Genomic DNA, 21,736 nt, shown 5'->3' with positions numbered 1-21,736 from the left:
GAGACACATCTTTATCTTGAGGGCATTAAAGAAGGGAGGGCAAATCTCCATATTGAGGGCAATATCATATTTTGAAAGCCCTCAAATCACTTCAAACAGGAAGGGCAAAGATTTAGACAGGACAATTCCAATATTTCATTGTCTTACAACCTTGGTAATAACATTCCAACATCTCATTGTATTATAACCTTGGTAACATTCCATCATCTCATTGTATTATAACCTTGGTAACATTCCATCATCTCATTGTATTATAACCTTGGTAACATTCCAACATCTCATTGTATTATAACCTTGGTAACACAAACTTGATAAAAGATCAGGACACACCTTTAGATTATGGAAAACAACAAGCTAATCTTCAAAATCACTATATACAAGGGGAGCAAAATTATAGCCCAGATAGGAGTTTGAGACAGCCATAATCTTAAACAAACCATCCAAAAACCAATGTCTCTGCCCTTTCAAAGGGAGGGAGACATAATACATGTACATTACTGTTATGTTTTAAAACTTTCAAATAATACGACATCTTCGCTAGCCAAGGGTTTACGATCTGCTCCACTTCTCTACAACCCTTGGCAGCGTTAGAACGATTTTCATAGATTTGAGTGGCGTCCTCTAGCGGATGGAGAAAACAAACTGTTTGGTTTACATCATGTTCAACCAATGAAAATGCGTTTTTCAACTACACTTTGTGTGTTGTTAAAATAAAAATAGCTGCAACCAGTGAGTTACACTGTTTTATATGTAAATCGTTTAAAATCAATAAACTACTTTTTGTAGGCAAAGCCTCATTGCACAGTCTACACACCACCATGTTGTATGGAGACTATGAAAATCTGATTAAATGGAAGCATTTTAAGACAATAACTAATTGTTTACACATTCCTTCGTCTTGAACGTGTTCTGACATAACACGCTCTCTGTAGGGGACTTGGCCTGCATCCAATTATATGCAGGAAATTGTTGTCATGAAAATCGTGCTAACGCAGCCAAGGGTTGTAGAGAAGCGGAGTGGATCGTAAACCCTTGGCTAGCAAAGATGACAATACCAGTACATGTACACAAAAAATACCCCAAGAAAACTGACAAGCTAGAAAGGGCCCAGTGAGTGAGTGTAATGAATATATTCCAAGTCCCATAACTCCATAACAACAAAACCAATAGATCTGAAAAATCTAGACGCGTCTTCCTCTTCCTAATCAAAGCACTACTATGTAAATCTTCACAAGTAATCGCAAGTTATTGTGAGCCACGGAAAGCGTCATTATCTTATTAATGTTAAAATAATTCAAAGTCCCATAAGTCTGTAACAGCAAACTATCTAAAGAGGTCTTCCCCTGCCTAACCAAGTATCATGTATAAAATTTTTGAAAATCTTCCCAAGAAAAATTAAAATTCTTGTGAGTCATAGAAAGTGCTGATGGACAAAAAGATGACAGGACAGAGTGACTATCATAAGGCCTCAATAGCTTTTAAGTACTTTAATTCTTTTTGCTAAATGTCCACATAGTACACACAGGAACTTGACATGCCCATGCTTGATTATGGAATGCTTTGATCTCATTAATATACATTATTCCAATACACCTTTTGTTATAGGTACAAGTGTGTGCTACATGAACTAAGTGTTTCTGACAAATGGGCATGTAAAGTACCTGTGGTCATAGATATCTATTAATTAAACACTCTGTCCACTTATTGATCACTCACATAAAATGTTTACTAATACATTTACTTATAAAACAAGGTATGTTTATGAAACAATATTCACATACACAATTGATGAATGACCTTGCCCTTTAAGGTTGATTACAAAGCATTGACCTTGACCTTTAGTTCACTAAGTATGAAATTATATGTTTTGGAGTAGTTTGAGTGAAAAGGGATATAATTTAACAACTAAATACTTTAGCTATATAATAAAAGGGTTATTGAACTTATATAGGTGAATATTGGCACTCGTTGACTGTCAAAATGCACTCGCAAGCTCGTGCATTTTGACAGCCAACTCGTGCCAATATTCACCAATATAAGTTCAATAACCCTATATTATATGGTTTAAATACCATCTCCTGACTAACTTATTTGTATGAGGATTTTTCCCTTTTTATATGATGACATATATTCTGTACATTCTTTATTCAGGGCAGTAGATGGCAAACGTGCTTGGCTGTAATATTTCTGGGCTGTTTTACATTTTTTTAAAAGAATTATCATAATTTTCTAGGTTCTAATATTTGTTGCACAGAATATTACTGGTCATATAATGTCAGTAATAAGATTCAAATTTCTGTTTTATAGGAGAAATTCAAAAACATGCAAAAAAAATTTCATCAAAATCTAAAAGGTCATATTTAGTCAAGTGAAAATTTCAAAGTTCAAATTTGGTAAAAATCAAGTACATTCTTATTTGACCTATTTTGCCAAAAAGAGAGAGAGAGTAAAGTTCCGATATATGTCATTTTTAGTACACTGGAAAAAACTAGGTTGAAATTTTAGCCCGTAAAAAGCAAAATTGCAAAAAAACACCTAAAAGGTGGAAGGGGGGAGAACAGTGAAAAAAGTCCAAATTAAGGAGTCTCAACCCTCGTCATGCCACTCTGCAATATCATACGTTCAAAGTATAGAAACTGAATATAAGTTAATTAAATCAATAACAAAATATAAAATATATGGTGCCACCTTTTTTAAGATGTCAGATATTGCAAAACAGAAGTTCAAGTTCAATGACAACACAAAAATTGCACAATTTCATTAAAACCAGCATAATAAAAATAACTTAAAATGACAAAATTTTAACATTTTCAAAATAATACTGTGTATATAAATTAATTGTGAATATCAGGGAAATCGACATATGATAGACACAATACCAGCTTAAGAATTACTGCCTTTGACATCATTTTAAGATAGAGATAATCTATTGAAATATATAAACATTTTCAGTATCAAATAGTTTACCAGTTTTTTTTTTATTGTACTCTGTGAATAAAATTACTACAAAAGATATACTTCTACTATTTATTTGATTAAAGAATTTCCAAAGACCTATGATGTCACATGAAGGTGAAGTAACCTTTTATGTACAAAAGAAAGGTTATCTGTTTTCAGAGGTAATCTGGCCTAGTACAAAATAAAATTTTTTTTTTTATCTATTTCTAAAAATTACAAATTGAAATAGTGCAAAAGAATAATTAACGTATACGTCGGTGTACTTTTATTAACGTATACGTCGGTGTACTTTTATTAACGTATACGTCGGTGTACTTTTATTAACGTATATGTCGGTGTACTTTATTAACGTATACGTCGGTGTACTTTTATTAACGTATACGTCGGTGTACTTTTATTAACGTATACGTCGGTGTACTTTTATTAACGTATACGTCGGTGTACTTCTTCGTGGTATGTGGTCTAGTTATGTATACCCATATTGATGAAAATGAAATATTCAAAATGTTCAAATAACACACCACATGATTGTTGTAATACATGTAGTATGCTATAATCATTAAACTTTGTACAATATGATAATTCCAATGTTACTTATTACAATTGTTTTGATTGGACAAAGACAGAGCTAAATGAGAATTTACACATCAATAAATCCAAAAACGCTATGTATACATATGCGCCTGAAAACCAATAACATAGTGCGGGGAAAGTATTCAAATTATTGACAATGATAACACAGGGAATGAAATGGAATTATAAGAATCAAACATTCTTTTTGAAGAATTCATTGATGTGTAAACTCTGGACATTTTACTCACAAACTTAACATAAAAGTGTGAAACACTTTTTATTTTGTTTGTGAGTAAAATGTCCAGAGTTTACACATCAATAAATTCTTCAAAAAGAATGTTTAATCCTATAGTATAATTATATGATAATGACTTTCACTTTGAAATAAATGTGTATTCAAAGACCAATATCCTTCCCACAGCCTTAGTGTTAAATTGCATAGTAGAGATTGCTACCCCCCCCCCCTCCCCACCTTGCGCTGGGCACCAGGGGATGATATAACATATTTGGAATAGATTGTACGAGGAAGTTGCATCCTATCAGTTATCAAAATTACAAAGTTCTGCCTTCATTCTGTCTAATTTTACTTTACTTATCCTTACACGACAAGCATAGGAGATTGTAGGCTTCGCTTAATAGGCAGGCACACAGCCTAGGTGTCAAAGAGAAAACTCAATAGAAAGTGACAAAGAAAGGTGAAAAAATTTACACCCTGAAAGCAAAAAAAACCCAGAAAAGTCTTTTGTGCATATTCTTCTTGGGCACTAGAGGACCAATCCCGATGCTCATTCTGTATACTTTTTCTTGATGCAGATCTAGATTGCCTATTGGTACAGTGGTTCATATTCTTTTAATGATTCTTTCCTACCCCCCCCCCCCTTTCAGATGGACATTTTTCAAAATCTTTGACCATCAAAAGGATATTATAACCATGATATGTTCCTTTAGGTTATAAAATCAATGATGGAGTTTTGTTTATACTTATCTGGATTTAGCCACTGTATTTTATGACCCTACATGTCTACAGGCAAAATTACCACAGGTTTGCAAACAAAATCAACATCAAGATCCAGCAAATTTTTACTGTCTGGTAAACGTAAATTTTTTTTTTCATTTGATAAATATTTAGGATTAATGGTTATGTTTCCAGACCAACATACACTAGGGATAAAAAATTAAGTATTTTACACTTCAAATTACATTAATTAAATATATAGGTAATTATTTTTGACAAATCTTTGGGAAGAAGGTCTCCCTTTGGATCCATGCATAAATATATACTCACCAAAAATATATCAACAACTTTAAAACAGGGGGGGGGGGGGGGGAATCAAATTTGAAAGGCAATGAAGACCTATGAATATGTATACTAAACATGCTAATCTTATTGTTGATCATTAGTGTGCAGCATGACCTGCCTTGTAAATTCTAAAATCATGCCAACACATCTCTGAAGTATTACCTCTTTTTAGACATATTTCATTACCTTACATTTCAACAAACAAATTCACTAAATTTCTGACACATGATATATACAGTTGTCTCTTTGGATTCTAGCTATGTGTAAATTACATAGGGTGGTACTGTGTCTCTAGCTTTGATGGTAGTTTCTTTGTTGAGCTTAGTTTCCAATGTGCAATGATGGATGAAGATAAATCTTAACGAGTGTCACCTCAAGCAACACCCTCTAATATCTAGAGGAAATTATTTCATTTCTCAAATATATGCACTATTTATGATGCATGAGATGGTATGATGAATCTCTATATAATATATGTGTTTCCTCAAAATATCTGTATTACTAAACAGTTTTCAACTTGTATTCAAAGGATAAATGTGAAGTTTGTTTTTATCGTGGGAGTATGTATAAAGCAACTTGTACAATCAGTGAAATATGCAGAAATAATCCAATGCCTCCAATGGATTTACATCCCCCATGTTACAAACAAGCTATACTCCTTTATATCTATATTTTGTTATTTACCTCATTTCTTACTTGGATATACATGTAGTTTTTTTAATTAAGTGAAGTTTAACCCAATTCCTTCATAATGACGCCTTCGGACGCCTACCGTGATTTGCATGGAGACGCCTTTAGACTAGGTCATTTGTGTGTTATGGCTGGTATTGAGAATTATAAACAATGAGACATCAATTACTCTGTTGTAAATATAAATTTAGATAGGTCTTAATACAGTACTTAAGATAAGTATTATCATTAACAACTTAAAATGCACTTATTTCTATCTCCAGGACCTTTTACATTAATATTAAGATTTAATCCCAAGACATTGCTGTTTGTTTAATGTGTGGATATGTTTTATTCTAATTAGTAAAACTACAAGTATATAGGAGAGGAAATAGGAATGAAAAAAAGTCATTAATTTTATAAAATATTCAAAAGAAATTTGGTTTTATTTGTGAGAATTTCATTTGCATTTCATTCTTGAGATTATACATGTACTTGCAAAGAATAAAATTCTCATTGAATTATCTTAATTGCTGCAATAATTAATTTAAATACTGTCACCTGTACATATAAAAGTTTGAGTTTCGTTAGGTTATTGAATTAAAATCTGTCATAACCATACAGCAAGAGTTGCCTTTAATGAAGACATGCAAAAGCTACAAAACAATGTCCCTATATCCAGGTATATACATGTATGTGCAACACAGCAGTACTTCTTAGTTTGAGTCAAGTGGAAATTCTGAGAATATTAAATACATGTACATGTACCAAGTATGGACCAATAATATAATACAAATTTTTAACTTCATTATCATTTCTCACAAAAAGTACAAGTACAGAATATGTTCACTGAGAGCATCCTATTTCCTAGAAAATCTTATGCCTTCCATCATCAGTCAAAATATTACATGTAATTATCAAAATTTTATTTTAAAAATAACAAGGGTAAAACATGTAAAGTTAATATAAAAGAATTCTCATTTAGTAATACATGTAATACATTCCTATGTAAAAATTCAATCTATTACATGTATTGTGGTTCCATCCTGAAACCAGGGGTGATGGTGAGGACAATTTTAAATGCATTTTGAAGGAGGATTCTTGCATATTAGTTTTTAAGAAATAAGATATCATTTTTTAGTGTTATTGGGATATGACATGAAGCTGGTCACGTGATCAAATCCTATAATGCCCATAGGGCGTTATACAAATGTAGTAGATTTGATCACGTACCAACTTCATGTCATATCCCAATAACATAGGGCATTATAGGATTTGATCACGTACCAACTTCATGTCATATCCCAATAACACTCAAAAATGATATTTTATATTTCTATTTTGATTTGTGTACTTAACGAGCTTCCATACTTATAAGTCTATAGAAGATGACCAAAATAATGATCGGACAACACAAAATAGAATTTGTTAGATTTATATCACATAAATAATCAGGAACAATATCTAAGAGAATATAAGATATTGATATTTAATTTAGAAGGTTAAAAAAGACAAAACAGGTGTAAAATAAAGGTAATTTATAGGATAAAGTTAACTGAATTGAAGATAAGAAGAGTGGAGTAAACTACATCCGTGATGTGATTTGGTCGCAATCAGTGGAGAAACCATGGCATTGCCGTTGTCCTTCTTGAAGTTGAAAACGCCATTGCTGAACACAGATTATGACAGAAATTCAGAGGATCTGAGAGAATTGATGGAGGATAGATGGATCAAGTTAACATTAATCTCTGAGTCAGGTTTTTGCAAGTTTCGACAGGGAACATTTAACAACGGCATGTTCAATGTTAGGACCCATGGTTGTAGCCATGTAGGACAGATTTAAAGAAGTGCAGGTAGGCTGCTATATTTTCACCTCCAGGGTAGAAGAAAATAAATACGAACTGACAGATAGTTTTTGTTCACTTTAGAGATTTCTGTTGTTGGATTTTAATGAAGACTCGCAGTGCAGGGTTGCACTGAAATGGACATAATTTTTCAAGTCTCAAAACCATCCTCGCTCATGCTGAGTCATGGCTGTGATGGCTATTGCCTGGAAATAATCATCATAAAGTACTCTGCCTCCATTTCTTCACTTCCAATATCAAAGTCATTGTATGAATTCGACACTTGCAGAAGTTGCAGTTTTAGGCCTAGTTGCAGACAATATTCAAAACTGAACGGTATGTTTAATGATTCTGTTTTATTGATTGATGAAATTCTTGTCTGTTTTCAAAATAAACTCTGTATAAATATTCTAATGTGTTCTTTTTAAAAATTTTGTTACTGTTATGCAGTCATTGTAGTGGCAGGTCCTGGATTTCCGAAAGGAAGGAGGGGGGGGGGGTGTCATATGAAAGTAGGGTATTAGCCAAAATACTCAGCCATTTTGGGTGCCAATCTGGACTTTTACTTGCACTGTTTCTATTTTTTAAAATTTGTGGCAAAAAGGGGGGAGGGCCTCTAACCACTGCATTGCATAAGCAAGAAGCCAAGTGAAGGTACCTGACTTTTGGAGCGTTGATTGTATTCATACGCGAGAAAGACTGATCACATGACCAACTTCATGTTATACGAAATTGAATGTCAATTTCATTAGTATTGTCATATAAGGAAGTGCATTGAAAAATGTAAATATAATATGCTGTATCCTTGTAGTTTTAAAAAAGGATTTTCAAAGAATATTATTATACTCCTATGTTAAACTTTGAACCCCTACTGGGATCCCATCCTGGCCCCTGGAGTGAATGAACTTGAATCTACACTACATGAGAAACTTGCATTTCAATTTGACGATTTGCAACTTTGCAGTTCTTGAGAGGATGTCGAAATCTTTTTTAAAAAAATATTCCTGAGTAAAACGGTGGCCCCACCATGACCCAAAACTGAAAAGTTCATGGTTTGAACAAACTTAAATCCTCATGATATCAGAAAGCTTTCATACAATGTTTCGGTCTTTCTGGTGAAGTGGCTCTTCAGAAGATTTTTTAAACAACTAACCGTACTGTCTTTTTTCTTAATTATCTCCCCTTGGAAGCAGGCACTGTCCTTCATTTGAAGAAATTATGCTTTCTCATAAGTTTGTTTAAAACTGGCTTTGTGATTCTCGAGAACAAGTTGAAAATGTGAAAAGATACAGACGACAGAAAAATGACAGACACTGATAACTAATGATGGGGATATGTGAGAATTTCATAATCGATGATTGGTTTATTGTAACTAACTAATTATCGTTTATAATCAGACAGAGAAATTCTATAATACAGTTATTTAACTAGTGATGGGAATCGGTGAGAATTTCATAATCAATGATTGGTTTACTGTAACTAACTATCTATTGATTATAATTGGACATAGAGAAATTCTATAATACAGTCATGGGAATCGGTGAGAATTTCATAATTGATGATTGGTTTACTGTAACTAACTAATTCTCGATTATAATCAGACAGAGAAATTCTATAATAGTCATTTAACTAGTGATGGGAATCGGTGAGAATTTCATAATCGATGATTGGTTTACTGTAACTAACTAATTCTCGATTATAATCGGACAGAGAAATTCTATAATACAGTCATTTAACTAGCAATGGGAATCGGTGAGAATTTCATAATTGATGATTGGTTTACTGTAACTAATTATTGATTATAATTGGACATAGAGAAATTCTATAATACAGTCATTTTTAAAACTACTGAAAAAGTGTAAATAAATATTCTCTATGTTTATATTTGTTGTTTCTATTGCTGAAAAAGTGTAAATGAATATGTTCTGTGCATATTTATTATTCTTTTAATATCTTAATATCCTTTAAGAACATGTTTAAAAGTCAATAAGATTTTTAGAAGAGTTTATGTGCCAAAAACGGATATCATTTGCTTAAGTTATATTCCCGTAGATCGAGGTTACATTTCATTAACTGACGATGATCCAGCCTAATTAGAATATAATTAACGTTCAGCAAAGACAAATAAGGAAAGAAATTCATTTTATTAAAAAACCCAAATCAGATCTATTGTTTCAAATTGAAAACACGATATGCATGTACAGAGTTACAGGGGCCTTTTGAATGCTGTTTTATCTACGTAATTCACACATGGCTTTGCTCGTATCAAGATTCTCTATGATGGATGGTCCTTCGTTTATATGCCTGAATGAAAGTACGTCTATCTGACCATGCATGCTTTATTTCCCGGGTATGGATACTTTTGCTTTCATGTGCGCCGCCGTTACAATAAACAAAGCTTTTAAGTTAATAGATAGGACACTGCAGGAATATTTTTCAAAAACTACAATCGTTAAGAAAAGAAAATCTATAAACTGATTAATTGGAATAAAATTTTCATAATCGAGCGCTTAGAATTTGTCAACAATCGACTGGTTTTCGATTATAATCGATGATTGGAACATCACTACTGACAATAAAGAAATTTTATCAGAAAAGATCACTACAAGCCTTCAGCTGAGCTGGCTGTCTGCTTACCATGTACCAAGGAAATTGAGCCAACAAAAACACTCCACAATACCACACCTCTCCACATGGTTCTCAGTAGAGAGTACGTATCTGATTTCTGTGTATCTGGAATTAAAAGATCTTATTACCAATAATTTCTCGAGTACAACATTTAGAGCACTTCTCGTATGCCAGTCCCCATAAATATTGTGCCAACATATAAGCCACCCAGAACTAACCTTAACCCTAACCCTCATCACATGTAGAAGGGACTAGCATATAAGCCACCCAGAACAAACCTTAACCCTAACCCTCATCACATGTAGAAGGGACTAGCATATACTCGATTCCATCACATTTCCATCAATGAAAATGTAACAGATCTATTAGTATTATGAAGGCTACTTAACTGAATGATGAACACTACTCCTTGGAATACAAGGCATTTAGTATGAGACACTGTTTAATAATAACCATACTTTAACACCATCCATAAATCTCTTCGATTGTCTTTTGACCTTCACATATCATCTCAATCTGCAACAAGATTTCTCTTTCGACCTTTCACTTCACCCAACTATGAAGTCTCTATTTTGTCAGGTTTAAATTTTATGATTACTGGTAATGTTAAACTGTGGAAAGACAAACAAGTGGACAAAAAAATATGCCCCCCCCCCACACCCCCGTCCCATCCTTGTTCTATTAAATCTTCAGCAGACAAACAAATATACTATGCTGACAGTTAGTGTAATGGTGACAGCTGTGAATTCAATTTGACTTGACCTAGTCATTGTCTGCAGGACATCATTACATAAGTTTGTATTTCCAGCACCTATAGGTTGATTACAATCAAACCCTTAAAATAAAATATGGAAATCATTAATGAGGTATAGCCTAAATTATCAAAGTTGTCATGAATAAAATATTATAATTGGATATGTTTAACAACTTTATAGTGTGAGAAATTTAAAATTTTGTCTCATAAAGCAAAGAAATTGCAAAATTCATAAAGAAAAAAATAATCTGAAAACCTCTGTGGGACTTCAACACATCAGTATATTATCAGCTTAACACCACGGAGCTGACCTGAAAGGTGGGCAATTGTAAAGGGATAAAGATTCATTTTTTTGCATGAATAGGGTACTTTCAGTTGAAAACTGTGATGATTTGTTATTCCTCTTTAAAACATGTTATTTCCCCCCTCTTTATTCTTTCCCCATTCAGTGCTACAATTCAGCTCTTCATGTCACTGTAAATTGAGGGAGAATAATGATTGAAACAATTTAGTTGGCAATACAATTTGTATTTCTGTAAATTCATTCCAACATTCCACCTGTACGGACCATGATACTTAGAGATGGATGGGAGTTAGAAACAATGCCTTGTAAATTAAAATGAATTTTTGTAGAGCACATTGGGGAAAATATCTCAGATGTTGAAAATTAAAGGAATTACCAATACTTACAGAGATAATCTGAATTTACCTAAAGAGAAGTTATACTCAGCTATCCCAATCAATAACGAATAATTCACAATGGTCAACAGTATATCCGTAACAAATCCTGCCTGCAGCTCCAAAGAATTCAAAAATTAGATCTTGGCTTGGATAAAAATGAATACCATCTATTTTGTCACCTTGGGCACTATACGTGCAAGATTAGCATCATATATAGAAAATAATCACACACTCATTCTTTTTCTACTTGTTGTGTAACACAATTTGTAAATCTTCTGAACAAGTGTCCCTGGCTTATCAAATGATGACATCAAATTGACAAATTACTTCAGCATGTATAATGAATCATTTAAAAAACAGTTTCATCTATTGCGAACTCTGAAAATGTATCTGTTTGTAGGGCTTTCTCTTACAACTATATTTTAGCTTTCTCTGCACAGGAGACTAAATTTGATTGGTTTTATTTTTAACCACAATTCATTCTTCTTTTTTAAGGAAAGATGATTTACATAAAATCTCAAGAAGACTATATAAATCAATCTTCATGCAAGTTGAACACATCAATAACATATTTTTTGAATCTCTATTATGTTAATATTTATTGACAACAGATGAAGTTTGGGGTCTGCAAAAGCACGTACCCTACTCTGAATTGTCCTATTTCTTCTTTTTCCACCAAGTTTTTATATCAGAAATACATTGATACCTATATATCTACATAAAAACCTCCAACTGTACTATTACGACCACACTAACTAATTTGAATAGAATATTAAGTTAAAAGAGATTCATTTGTTTCACCATTCTGTCTACAGATTACAGATGCATAAATAAATAAAAACTAGTCATAATCTACATATCATGGTGCGGGCTATCTTCATGTGTGCTTGATTTTTTTCACATCTCTACCTGATGACTGAGAATTATCATAAATATTTTAGGTCAGAATGACAAAATTACATATATTAATGTGATTATTATAAACAATGAAGTCAATATTTTTCTTCCATAACAGAAATACCTGATCAGACATTGAAGATATGAAACCTGATTCCGAGATCCAAGCTTTTGCGTATATATAGTTATCGATTTTACTGAAATCATTCCCGAGGTTTGATAGTTAGGTGAATATACCACCAGCCACAAAATATATATGATATTAAGCATAATACAAAATACATTTTCAATGAAATACTAAAAAACATACATAAATATACTTCAGTGACTTTGTAAATTGACAAAACTGTAACTACTTGTTTATCTCAAGCCTTCACTAGTCCTTTAAATAACAGCATGACTAATCAACAAGCAGATCATTAAAGTAACTATCAATGATCTTTCTTATAATACCGTTACCTCGAGAATTACATTATCTATTTTCATAATTAATATCACAAGAATTAAAATGTACACTTACCTGTCAAATAATAAAGAATACCAAAAATTCACCTTTGTATGTGAATAAATACACAGGAGGATTGCAGTAAACACATAAACAACTCACAAGTAAACAGGACAGGTCTTCGATGCTACTGGTTATGGCCAGTTCATTTACCTGTGACCATTATGTAGGACACTGGACAGTAAATCTTCAGCAGCTATGCATGACTGATTTCCATATCTTTTCTAGATGACATGAAAAAGGAAATTCTGACTCTTAGCAGTTCGTCATTAAATTATGAAATATTTTATGAATTATCAACTGGCTAAGTCAAAATCTTACATTATAATGTGCAGATGAAATTCAATTGAAATAATTTCCAAGATGAAATTAACATACCTATGGCCTTTGTAATGAATGTTCATAAACATCTGGGTTCATTGTCTTCTCTTTGTAATGAATATTCTAATAGTTGCAATCATTCATAATTCTATTTCAGAAAAGTCCAATAGTCTGAGAAGTTGAATGAAAACTACAACTTATGTATGGAATTTCAAATGAGTGAAAATCAATTTTGTGTTTGGTTATTACATATAAGTTCCGTTTTTGCAGAGTGGGACACTATTTTGCATCTTAGCAGGGTGGGATGCTATTTTGCATCTTAGCAGGGTGGGACATTATTTTGAGATGAATATGTCCTCCTTCAGGCAGGACTGAAAAGAAAAAGATCGAAATTAATAAACAAACACAATGCCATAATGTTCATATATAACTGTGTTTAATGCATTGCTCAAATCAGAAATAAAGTATCGTACATGTGGTAAATAAAGTCCAATTCAAAAATAAGTACATCTCCAGTCTTATATGTTACTCCCTTAACCTCAGAGAGAGAGAGAGAGAGAGAGAGAGAGAGAGAGAGAGAGAGAGAGATTGAGAGAGAGAGAGAGAGATTGAGAGAGAGAGAGAGAGATTGAGAGAGAGAGAGAGCTATTTTGTGGAAACAGGAATACACACAACAAACTGTTTATGCATCAGTATAAACCCAGTGACTGTCACCAAAGCAAAATTAACAAAATCTTGAACCCCTTATTTGTATTTATCTGAAAAATCTCAGCATGATGTCCTTGAGGCAGGAATTAAGGGACCATATGGACATACCTGTATACACGACAACATACAATCGCCTCCTGGACATTGTACAACTCTATGACAGCTCTACGTTACTTGATTTTCTGTCACTGTAAAAAAGATAATGGTTTGTTATGCACATGTAACAAATGAAACAAAAGTCCCTATATGAGTAACAAAGTAATTGGCTCAATTTATATATTGGATGTGTAAATCAAAATGTGCATTGTATATCATGAATATTGAATATCTTTACATGATAAGTGTACTAGAAAAGTTCTGCATGCGCAAAAGAAATCCATGGCTGAAACCGATTCTTAAATTACTAGTTACAGGTAGGTGCTTTAACAACTGAGCTATCCAGCTTGGTCCATATGCCAATAAATTAATTCTACCAAACATACCACCAGTGTGTACAATGACTAATTATTTACGTGATATTCTGCTTGTGGTCCCCTTGTAATTTCAATTGTATTGCTTTTTGCATTTTTAAAAATTTCAATATTCAAAACATGTCAAGGATCATCTGCAGATAAAGATGTTTTTATTGTCACATCAAATAATTCTTCATTCATATCATCAGCCTTGAGTTCTATTCTGTGTTAAGGTCATCCTCCAGAATTCAATCTGTACAACTAGAGATTGTTTTTATGAAAAACTAATGTCTTCTCAGCTCCCGAAATTAGAAGTGTTCCAAATGAAAAATCTCCTCCCTTTAATGTACTGCATGGTATGGAGGAGAAAGCATGAATAGGAACATAGACATTATGAACTCCCATAACCACATAGGTGGAGAAGTGTTTACAAACTATTTTACACCCTCCACCCCTCAGATTCACTATAACTTTTAGGAAAATAGTTGGATCCTCCTGTCCCGACAATATGCACATCTACAAATGACAATGAAGCATTGTACAAAGTTTCAAGTCTATCCAATAACCCATATAGGGGGAGAAGCGTTCACAAGATTTTGTGACAGACAGACGGACGGACAGAGACGGAAAGTACAAAAAATATGTCTAAAAAAATACTTAATTGATTTATTGATAACACAAAAATGCTGGGTTAATAATCAAAGTATCACAACCACTAATGACAGTTAAAGTTATTAACATTTCAAGGTCATCCAAGTTTAATATCTAGTGTGTCCCCCATGGGAACCAATGACACCTGACAATGCCTTGCCATGGACGCAAATATGTCTCTAAACAAAAAGCCTCTTCCGGAGACCATGATTTCTACAAACTTGAATCTGCACTATGTCATGAGGCTTTCATGTAAATATAAACTTCTCTGGCCTAATGGTTCTTGAGAAGATTTTCTCTATATATTTGTATGTAAAACTTTTATCCCTTATTGTGGCCCACCCTACCCCCAGGGGCCATGATTTTAAAAAACTTGAATCTGCACTGTCAGGAAGCTTTCATGTAAATTTCAGCTCTTCTGGCCCAGTTGTTCTTGAGAAGATTTTTAAATGACCCCACCCTATTTTTGCAGTTTTGTGATTATCTCCCCTTTGAAGGGGCACGACTCTTCATTTGAACAAACTTGAAAGCCCTTCACCCAAAGATGCTTTTGGCCAAGTTTGGTTGGTATTGGCCTAGTGGTTCTGGAGAAGAAGTCAAAAATGTAAAAAGTTTATAGACAGATAGACGATGGACAACAGCCTATCAGAAAAGTTCACTTGAGCTTTCACCTCAGTTGAGCTAAAAACTGGCTAGGGATGTTGTTCCACTCTAACTGCATAGCTTGGGTCAGTTGTTGCCGAGTTTGAGGCTGTAGTTAACTTAGGTGGATGAGCCTATCAGTTCGTCCCATGCATGTTCGATAGGGTTCAAATCTGCAGGAAGAACCTGGATATTGTGTCTTTGCAGAGCACGTTAGACGAGCAGCATGTGGCCTGGCGTTGTCATATTGGAATACTCCTCTGCTGCATTACTGGAACCATGTTTGGCTGTATGACTTCATCAATACACCATTGAGCCAACAAAGTACCCTGTATGTGAACCAATGCTGTCCTGCCTGTATAGGACATAGCTGCCCACATCACAACACTACCCCTTCCTAACTGCTCAGCCTCCTGGATGCAGTTTTGTGCAAAACATTAATTTTGGCGTCTATACACTCTGAGTCTTCCATCAGGCCTCTGCAGTAAAAGTCGAGATTAATCGCTTTATCAAACTGTCCCCCCAGCGTCATCATGGCTATACTCTATGAGCCTGAAACCATTGAGGTCCATTCAGTCAATGTTGAGGAGTCAGAACAATGACACAAACAGGTCTGTGTGCTATAATCCCAGCATCCTGTAGTCGATTGCATTGCGAACAGTCTGATCTGATATTCTGCAAATCCCAGGAATGGGAAATGCTGTAGATGACACTGTCGTGAATTGTTGATGAAAACAAGCAATCAGATGAAGCAATCCTGTGCTGCTGACATCACGCAAGGTCTAACTGTTCTATGATGATCATTTGTTGAACCATGCTGTTTGTTCACCAAAGGTGAGATATGGTGCTTTGTGCAGCATTGAAATCTCTTGCAACTGCAAATTGTGACACACCTGCTTTCAGTCATCCCATTGCATTGAGCATCCATTCATTTCTCAAAAAGTGGTTACATTTAAAGACAATGCAATCAAATATTAACAACCTGTGCATTTTTGATAGACTACTGATGCCTGAATCACATGCCAAAATATGCAACAATTGAGAGTTACAGAGACTGATTTTAGGTTGTTATGAAAACACAATTTATTGTCCTTAAACTCTGAAGAATATCTATCCAGTAAATAATAGCATTACATGTAACAGGGAGTAATTAGGTGATTCAATCTAAACAAAAACAAGAGGTCCATAGGCCACATTGCTCACCTGAGTCACCTTGGCCCTGCCATTGTTCAGCTGTTGTGATTTTTGAAAGATTTTTTTTTATCAAACTTTATTCCATAAAAAATTTTGACCCCATATTGTGGCCCAATCTAACCCCACAGGATCACAGCATAACTGAAAATGAATTCACATAACACAGATGCCTCAACACCAATGTGACTAACATGACCTTGTTGTTGTGGACAAGATCAAGGTCACAAGGTCATTGGTCATGGTATGATATGAAGACCTAGCCATAAGAAACCTATATACAGAATATCAAAGCTCTATCTTAAATAGTTCAGAAGATATTAAATAGGTAAGAGTTTTTATTATCAAAAATAGGTCAAACTTCCAGGTCAAGTCACAAGATCAAGCTTAAAAAGATAATAAGGTCTTGCCATGAAGAACTTATATACAAAATATGAAAGCCCTATCTTAAATAGTTCAGGACATATTGAATAGATCAGGGATTTCTTTTTTTTAAAAAGTAGGTCAAACTCCAAGGTCAAAAGCTGAAACATCTTTGTGTAAAAGGTCTTGTCATAAAGAATCTAATTCAAAATATGAAAGCCCCACCTAAAATAGTTCCGAATATATTTAATAGGTTATCTTTTCTCAAAGGTGGGTCAAACTCCGAGTTCAAGGTCCCAAGGTCAAAGATCATGATTGCCATAAGAATTATATACACAAGATATGAAAGATTACCTTAAATATTTCAGGACATATTGTATATGTCAGATAATTGTTAAAAATAGATAAACCTCTGGGTCAAGGTCACAAGATCACACACCATTTCATCACATAAAAGGTCTTACTGTAAAAAATGTGTATACAAAATATAAAACCCCTAGCTTAAATAGTTCATGAGATATTTTTAAAGTATTTCCCCATACATCAGCATATAACACTTTGATTCCCCATTGTGGCCACATCCTACCCCCAGGGCCATGAATTGCACAACCTTGGATCTACTCTATGTCAGGAAGCTTTCATGTAAATTTGAACTTTTCTGACCCAATGGTTTTTGAGAAGATTTTTAATGATTTTCCCTATATATTCACATGTAAAACCCCTATTGCATTCCCAACCTACCCCCAGTGTATGTGATTTGAACAAACTTGAATCTACACAAGGTCAGGAAGCTTTGATATGAGTTTGAACTTTTCTGGCCCAGTGGTTCTTGAGAAGATTTTTATTCCCTATATTCTGTAAACCAACTTTTATTCACGTCGGCTTCATTTTGCGATTTCCCAGTGATGAACTGGTTTGCGGTGACTGTTTTTCGTGACTGACATTATCTTCAAACATACAAAAAATATCAAAGGACTGGTTCGCAACAAGAAATATTTGCAATGATGAGAAGATTTTCCCCATATATTCACATGTAAAACTTTGATCCCCTATTGTGGCCCCACCCAACTCGAAGAGGCCATGATTTGAACAAACTTGAATCTGCACTATGTCAGAAAGCTTTCATATAAATTTGAACTTTTCTGGCCCACAAGAAGATTTTAAAAAGATTTTCTCTATATATTCGATGGTATAACTTTGATTCCCTATTGTGGCCCAACTCTATCCCCAGGGGCCATGAATTTTACAAACTTGAATCTTCTCTATATCAGAAAGCTTTCATGTAAATATCAACCAGTGGTTCTTGAGAAGATTTTTAAAAGATCTTCCCTTTATACTCACATGTAAGACTTTGATCCCCTATTGTGGCCCCACTCTACCCCTGAAGGCCATGAATTTAACAAACTTGGATTTCCTCTATATCAGGACACTTTCATGTAAATGTCAACTTCTCTGGCCCAGTGGTTCTTGAGAAGAAGATTTTTAAAGATTTTTCCTATATACTCTCATGTAAAACTTTGATCCCCTATTGTGGCCCCATCCTACCCTAGGGGCCATGAATGGACTATGGGTGATCAGAAAAACTCACCTGAGCTTTCAGCTCAGATGAGCTAAAATCCCTCAGTAATTGAAATTCAGAAAGTTTCGTTTAGTACAAAATATTTGAAGTATTCATAATTAGATTTTAGATAAAGCAATCTAAAATATAGAATATTCAATTATAATCCGTGTAACTTCTGATTTATCTTTAAATATACATGACTTACATTCCTTGCTGATGGCCCATTTTATATTGATTTTTTTTTTTTTTTCATGATATATCAAAGCCCAAGAAGATTTAACAAATAAGCTAGGACAAATTTATTTGGTTGATGATCAATGAAGACAAACCAGTAATTATCACATTGAGAGAATATGTAGTCCAATCTAACATGTGGCAGGAATCAGGTATGTTGGCATTTTTTGTTTCAACGAGTTATTTTCAAGATTTCTGACACGATTATATGAAAATTGTACTCTATGGTATATATAGGTATTATCAAGTACTGCAATGCAATTGATATTGTTATAAACACTACTCATTTCTTGATATTAACAAAAAATGCCTACCTATCTGATTTCAGTGCTGCATCAAATCTCCTAGACTTGCTCAAGTCTCTATGTTTAATAATCAGTGCTCTCTTTAATACTTTTGATAATGCCAAACATGTTTGGTGACATTAAGTATGGTAGAGAGCAGATATTTAGACTTCTGGAACACAAAAAAATTTGAACGAAATGATAAAGTAATAAAAACAACATAGAGACTTGAGCAAGTCTACAAATCTCCTTCCCCACTACATTTAACACATCTCCATCCCCATATGGTAGTTAAAACTTGGAGAAAAAGTGGTGATGTAATAAAACTGCATAAATGCATCTAGTTTAATTTTCATATGTTGGCACAACAACACAGATATTGTCCATTTTCTTTTGTATACACCATATTTACAAATCATATGTATTCGTTTCCCCCATAATGCTTCCTCTACACGTAGTATTGTAGTTAATGTTGTGTTGATAATTATAATGAGAATAGACAGCATGCTGAATGAAATGGTGAATTTAATTTATGTCCAAAGGACAGAGAAGGGAAGCTTCATTGATCAGTTTCAAATATTGAAAAACATAATGAAAAAAAACCTCCTTTACTCCACTACATGCAGTAAACACCTGTCCACCAGGAAATGCAAGGAGAGTTGTCTTTCTTACCTTATACTTTTCTCTTTTCCTCTTAAGGTAGTACTCTACATCGTCATAATGGCTGACTTCCTTTAAAAACATGGATGACAAAATCGATATCAGCAATATTTGACTTTTCCTTTTCCATTTAAATACCTAGCCGAGTAGCTCAGTAGGTTAGAATACCGACTGCTGAACTGTAGGTTGCAGGTTCGAGTCCAGCAGGGGTTTTAAATTTTTTTCAGATTATCTTCTACTAAAACTGTATTTTTTGACAAAATAAAGTGAAAATTTTCAAATTCAAAATATTTTTGTACATATCCTACACTTTTCATCTACATCAAATTTCTCTGGTGTAGCATACCTCCTTAAGAAGAAAAGAATTCCAGTCCTGCAATATTCTGTGATGTAACACCATCATATATACCATTGCTATAAATAATTTAAATAGAAAAGAGAAATGATGTACTAATAATAATTACAGGTTTATTTAGTGAGGAATCATTTAAATTTGTGGGGGCCAATTTCATAGATGGTGTAGATTGTACAGTTCCATTGGGATGTAATATCATGTATATGGTATCCATATCTTAAAACATTATATATATTGTGTATTTTGTTGTGGTTTGAAATTTGTGGGTCATCTCCATCTAAATTGAGCTCCTACTAAATCTAATGATTCCACAATATACATGTATATACTGATATATATATATATATATAAAACTTATCTTATCTTATCTTATATATATATATAAAAAGAGAGAATTATGCCCAAAAAATCCCTATTTTTCTAATTTAGAATTTGTTGATTTTTGAAAATGAATAATTTTCTAATTTTAGAGGCTGATTAGTTGGTTGTATATTGTTGAACATCCCTCCCGAGAATCTTTCACTCACATGGATATATCACTATTGCCGGTGAAGGGTTGCATCTTTCACTCACATGGAGATATCACTATTGCCAAACTTGCTTGGTGTTTAATGGCCTTTGCGCAAGGAGGGATCAATCTCTATTGTGCAACACCTGCTGTGACACGGGACCTCAGTTTTTGCAGTCTCAATCAATCAATCAATGCTTTATTCTCATAAATGTACAGTCATACATTACAGAGAGGACAATCCCATTAAGTCGCCTCTTACGACAAACAAGGGGTACTGAGGACCTATTCTAACCCAGATTCCCACAGGAATTTAGAAGCTAAAAACATTATGAATACTAGAAGCTGAAAACATGAATACTACATATTTTGGCGTGATTCCCCTTGTCATCATGTGATGTCATGTCATAACGCATTCAGCAGACAACATATTTCTGTATAGTAGAGATGTGAGAAATTGACAACAGAAAAATGTCTCCCAAATTTATATGAAAGTCGAATGACATCAGCACAGAAATTGTGTGAAATAACAAACACCCCGAGATCTACTGTGTATGATAAGCTGAGGATATTTTGCGAATGGAATTTAGAGATACCGTGTCCAGAATGTGGATGGTAGAAAATTTTGATGACCGTAGATGGACTGGCCACTGCACATATTGCTGTTTCGCATCTTAGTGGTCATCACAGCAAATCATGAGTGAATGTGTGCAGAGAAGTTCAGTTTTAGTGTCTAAATGACTATGAGTCATACTTTGGTTTGAAGCAATTCTGACTGCATGAAGACCATAAACGGAAATGAGAAGCCTGGTGCATCAAACTTCAAAACGATGATTTCGACAATGTGATATTTACAGATGAAAGCCGTTTTCAGTTCTACAAATGTACTAGAAAAAGTTGAGCAAAGTTTGGACATCATCAGAAAATGGAGTCTAAGGTCTCACCTGCTGTGACAGTGTGGTGGAATAAGCAAGTAGGGTTTGACGTCACTTGTTTC

The 21,736-nt window shown here is 33.9% G+C and overlaps 1 protein-coding gene across 1 annotated transcript in view; it reads right to left on the bottom strand.

Annotated features, from left to right (window-relative positions):
* The window catches only part of LOC125679215 (papilin-like), a 58,584-nt gene extending 45,743 nt beyond the window's left edge, over nucleotides 1-12,841 (bottom strand). The window contains exons 1-2 of the mRNA XM_056154514.1: nucleotides 12,825-12,841; nucleotides 9,982-10,077 (exon numbers count right to left, since the gene is read on the bottom strand). Of these exons, the coding sequence (XP_056010489.1) occupies nucleotides 9,982-10,039 (58 nt within the window). The 5' untranslated portion in view covers nucleotides 10,040-10,077; nucleotides 12,825-12,841. The remainder of the gene's footprint in view (nucleotides 1-9,981; nucleotides 10,078-12,824) is intronic.
* Between the last annotated feature and the right edge of the window lie 8,895 nt (nucleotides 12,842-21,736).

This window comes from Ostrea edulis, chromosome 2 (assembly GCF_947568905.1).
Source record: "Ostrea edulis chromosome 2, xbOstEdul1.1, whole genome shotgun sequence".
NCBI classification, from domain to species: domain Eukaryota; kingdom Metazoa; phylum Mollusca; class Bivalvia; order Ostreida; family Ostreidae; genus Ostrea; species Ostrea edulis.
This window is presented reverse-complemented; position numbering and strand designations above follow the sequence as displayed.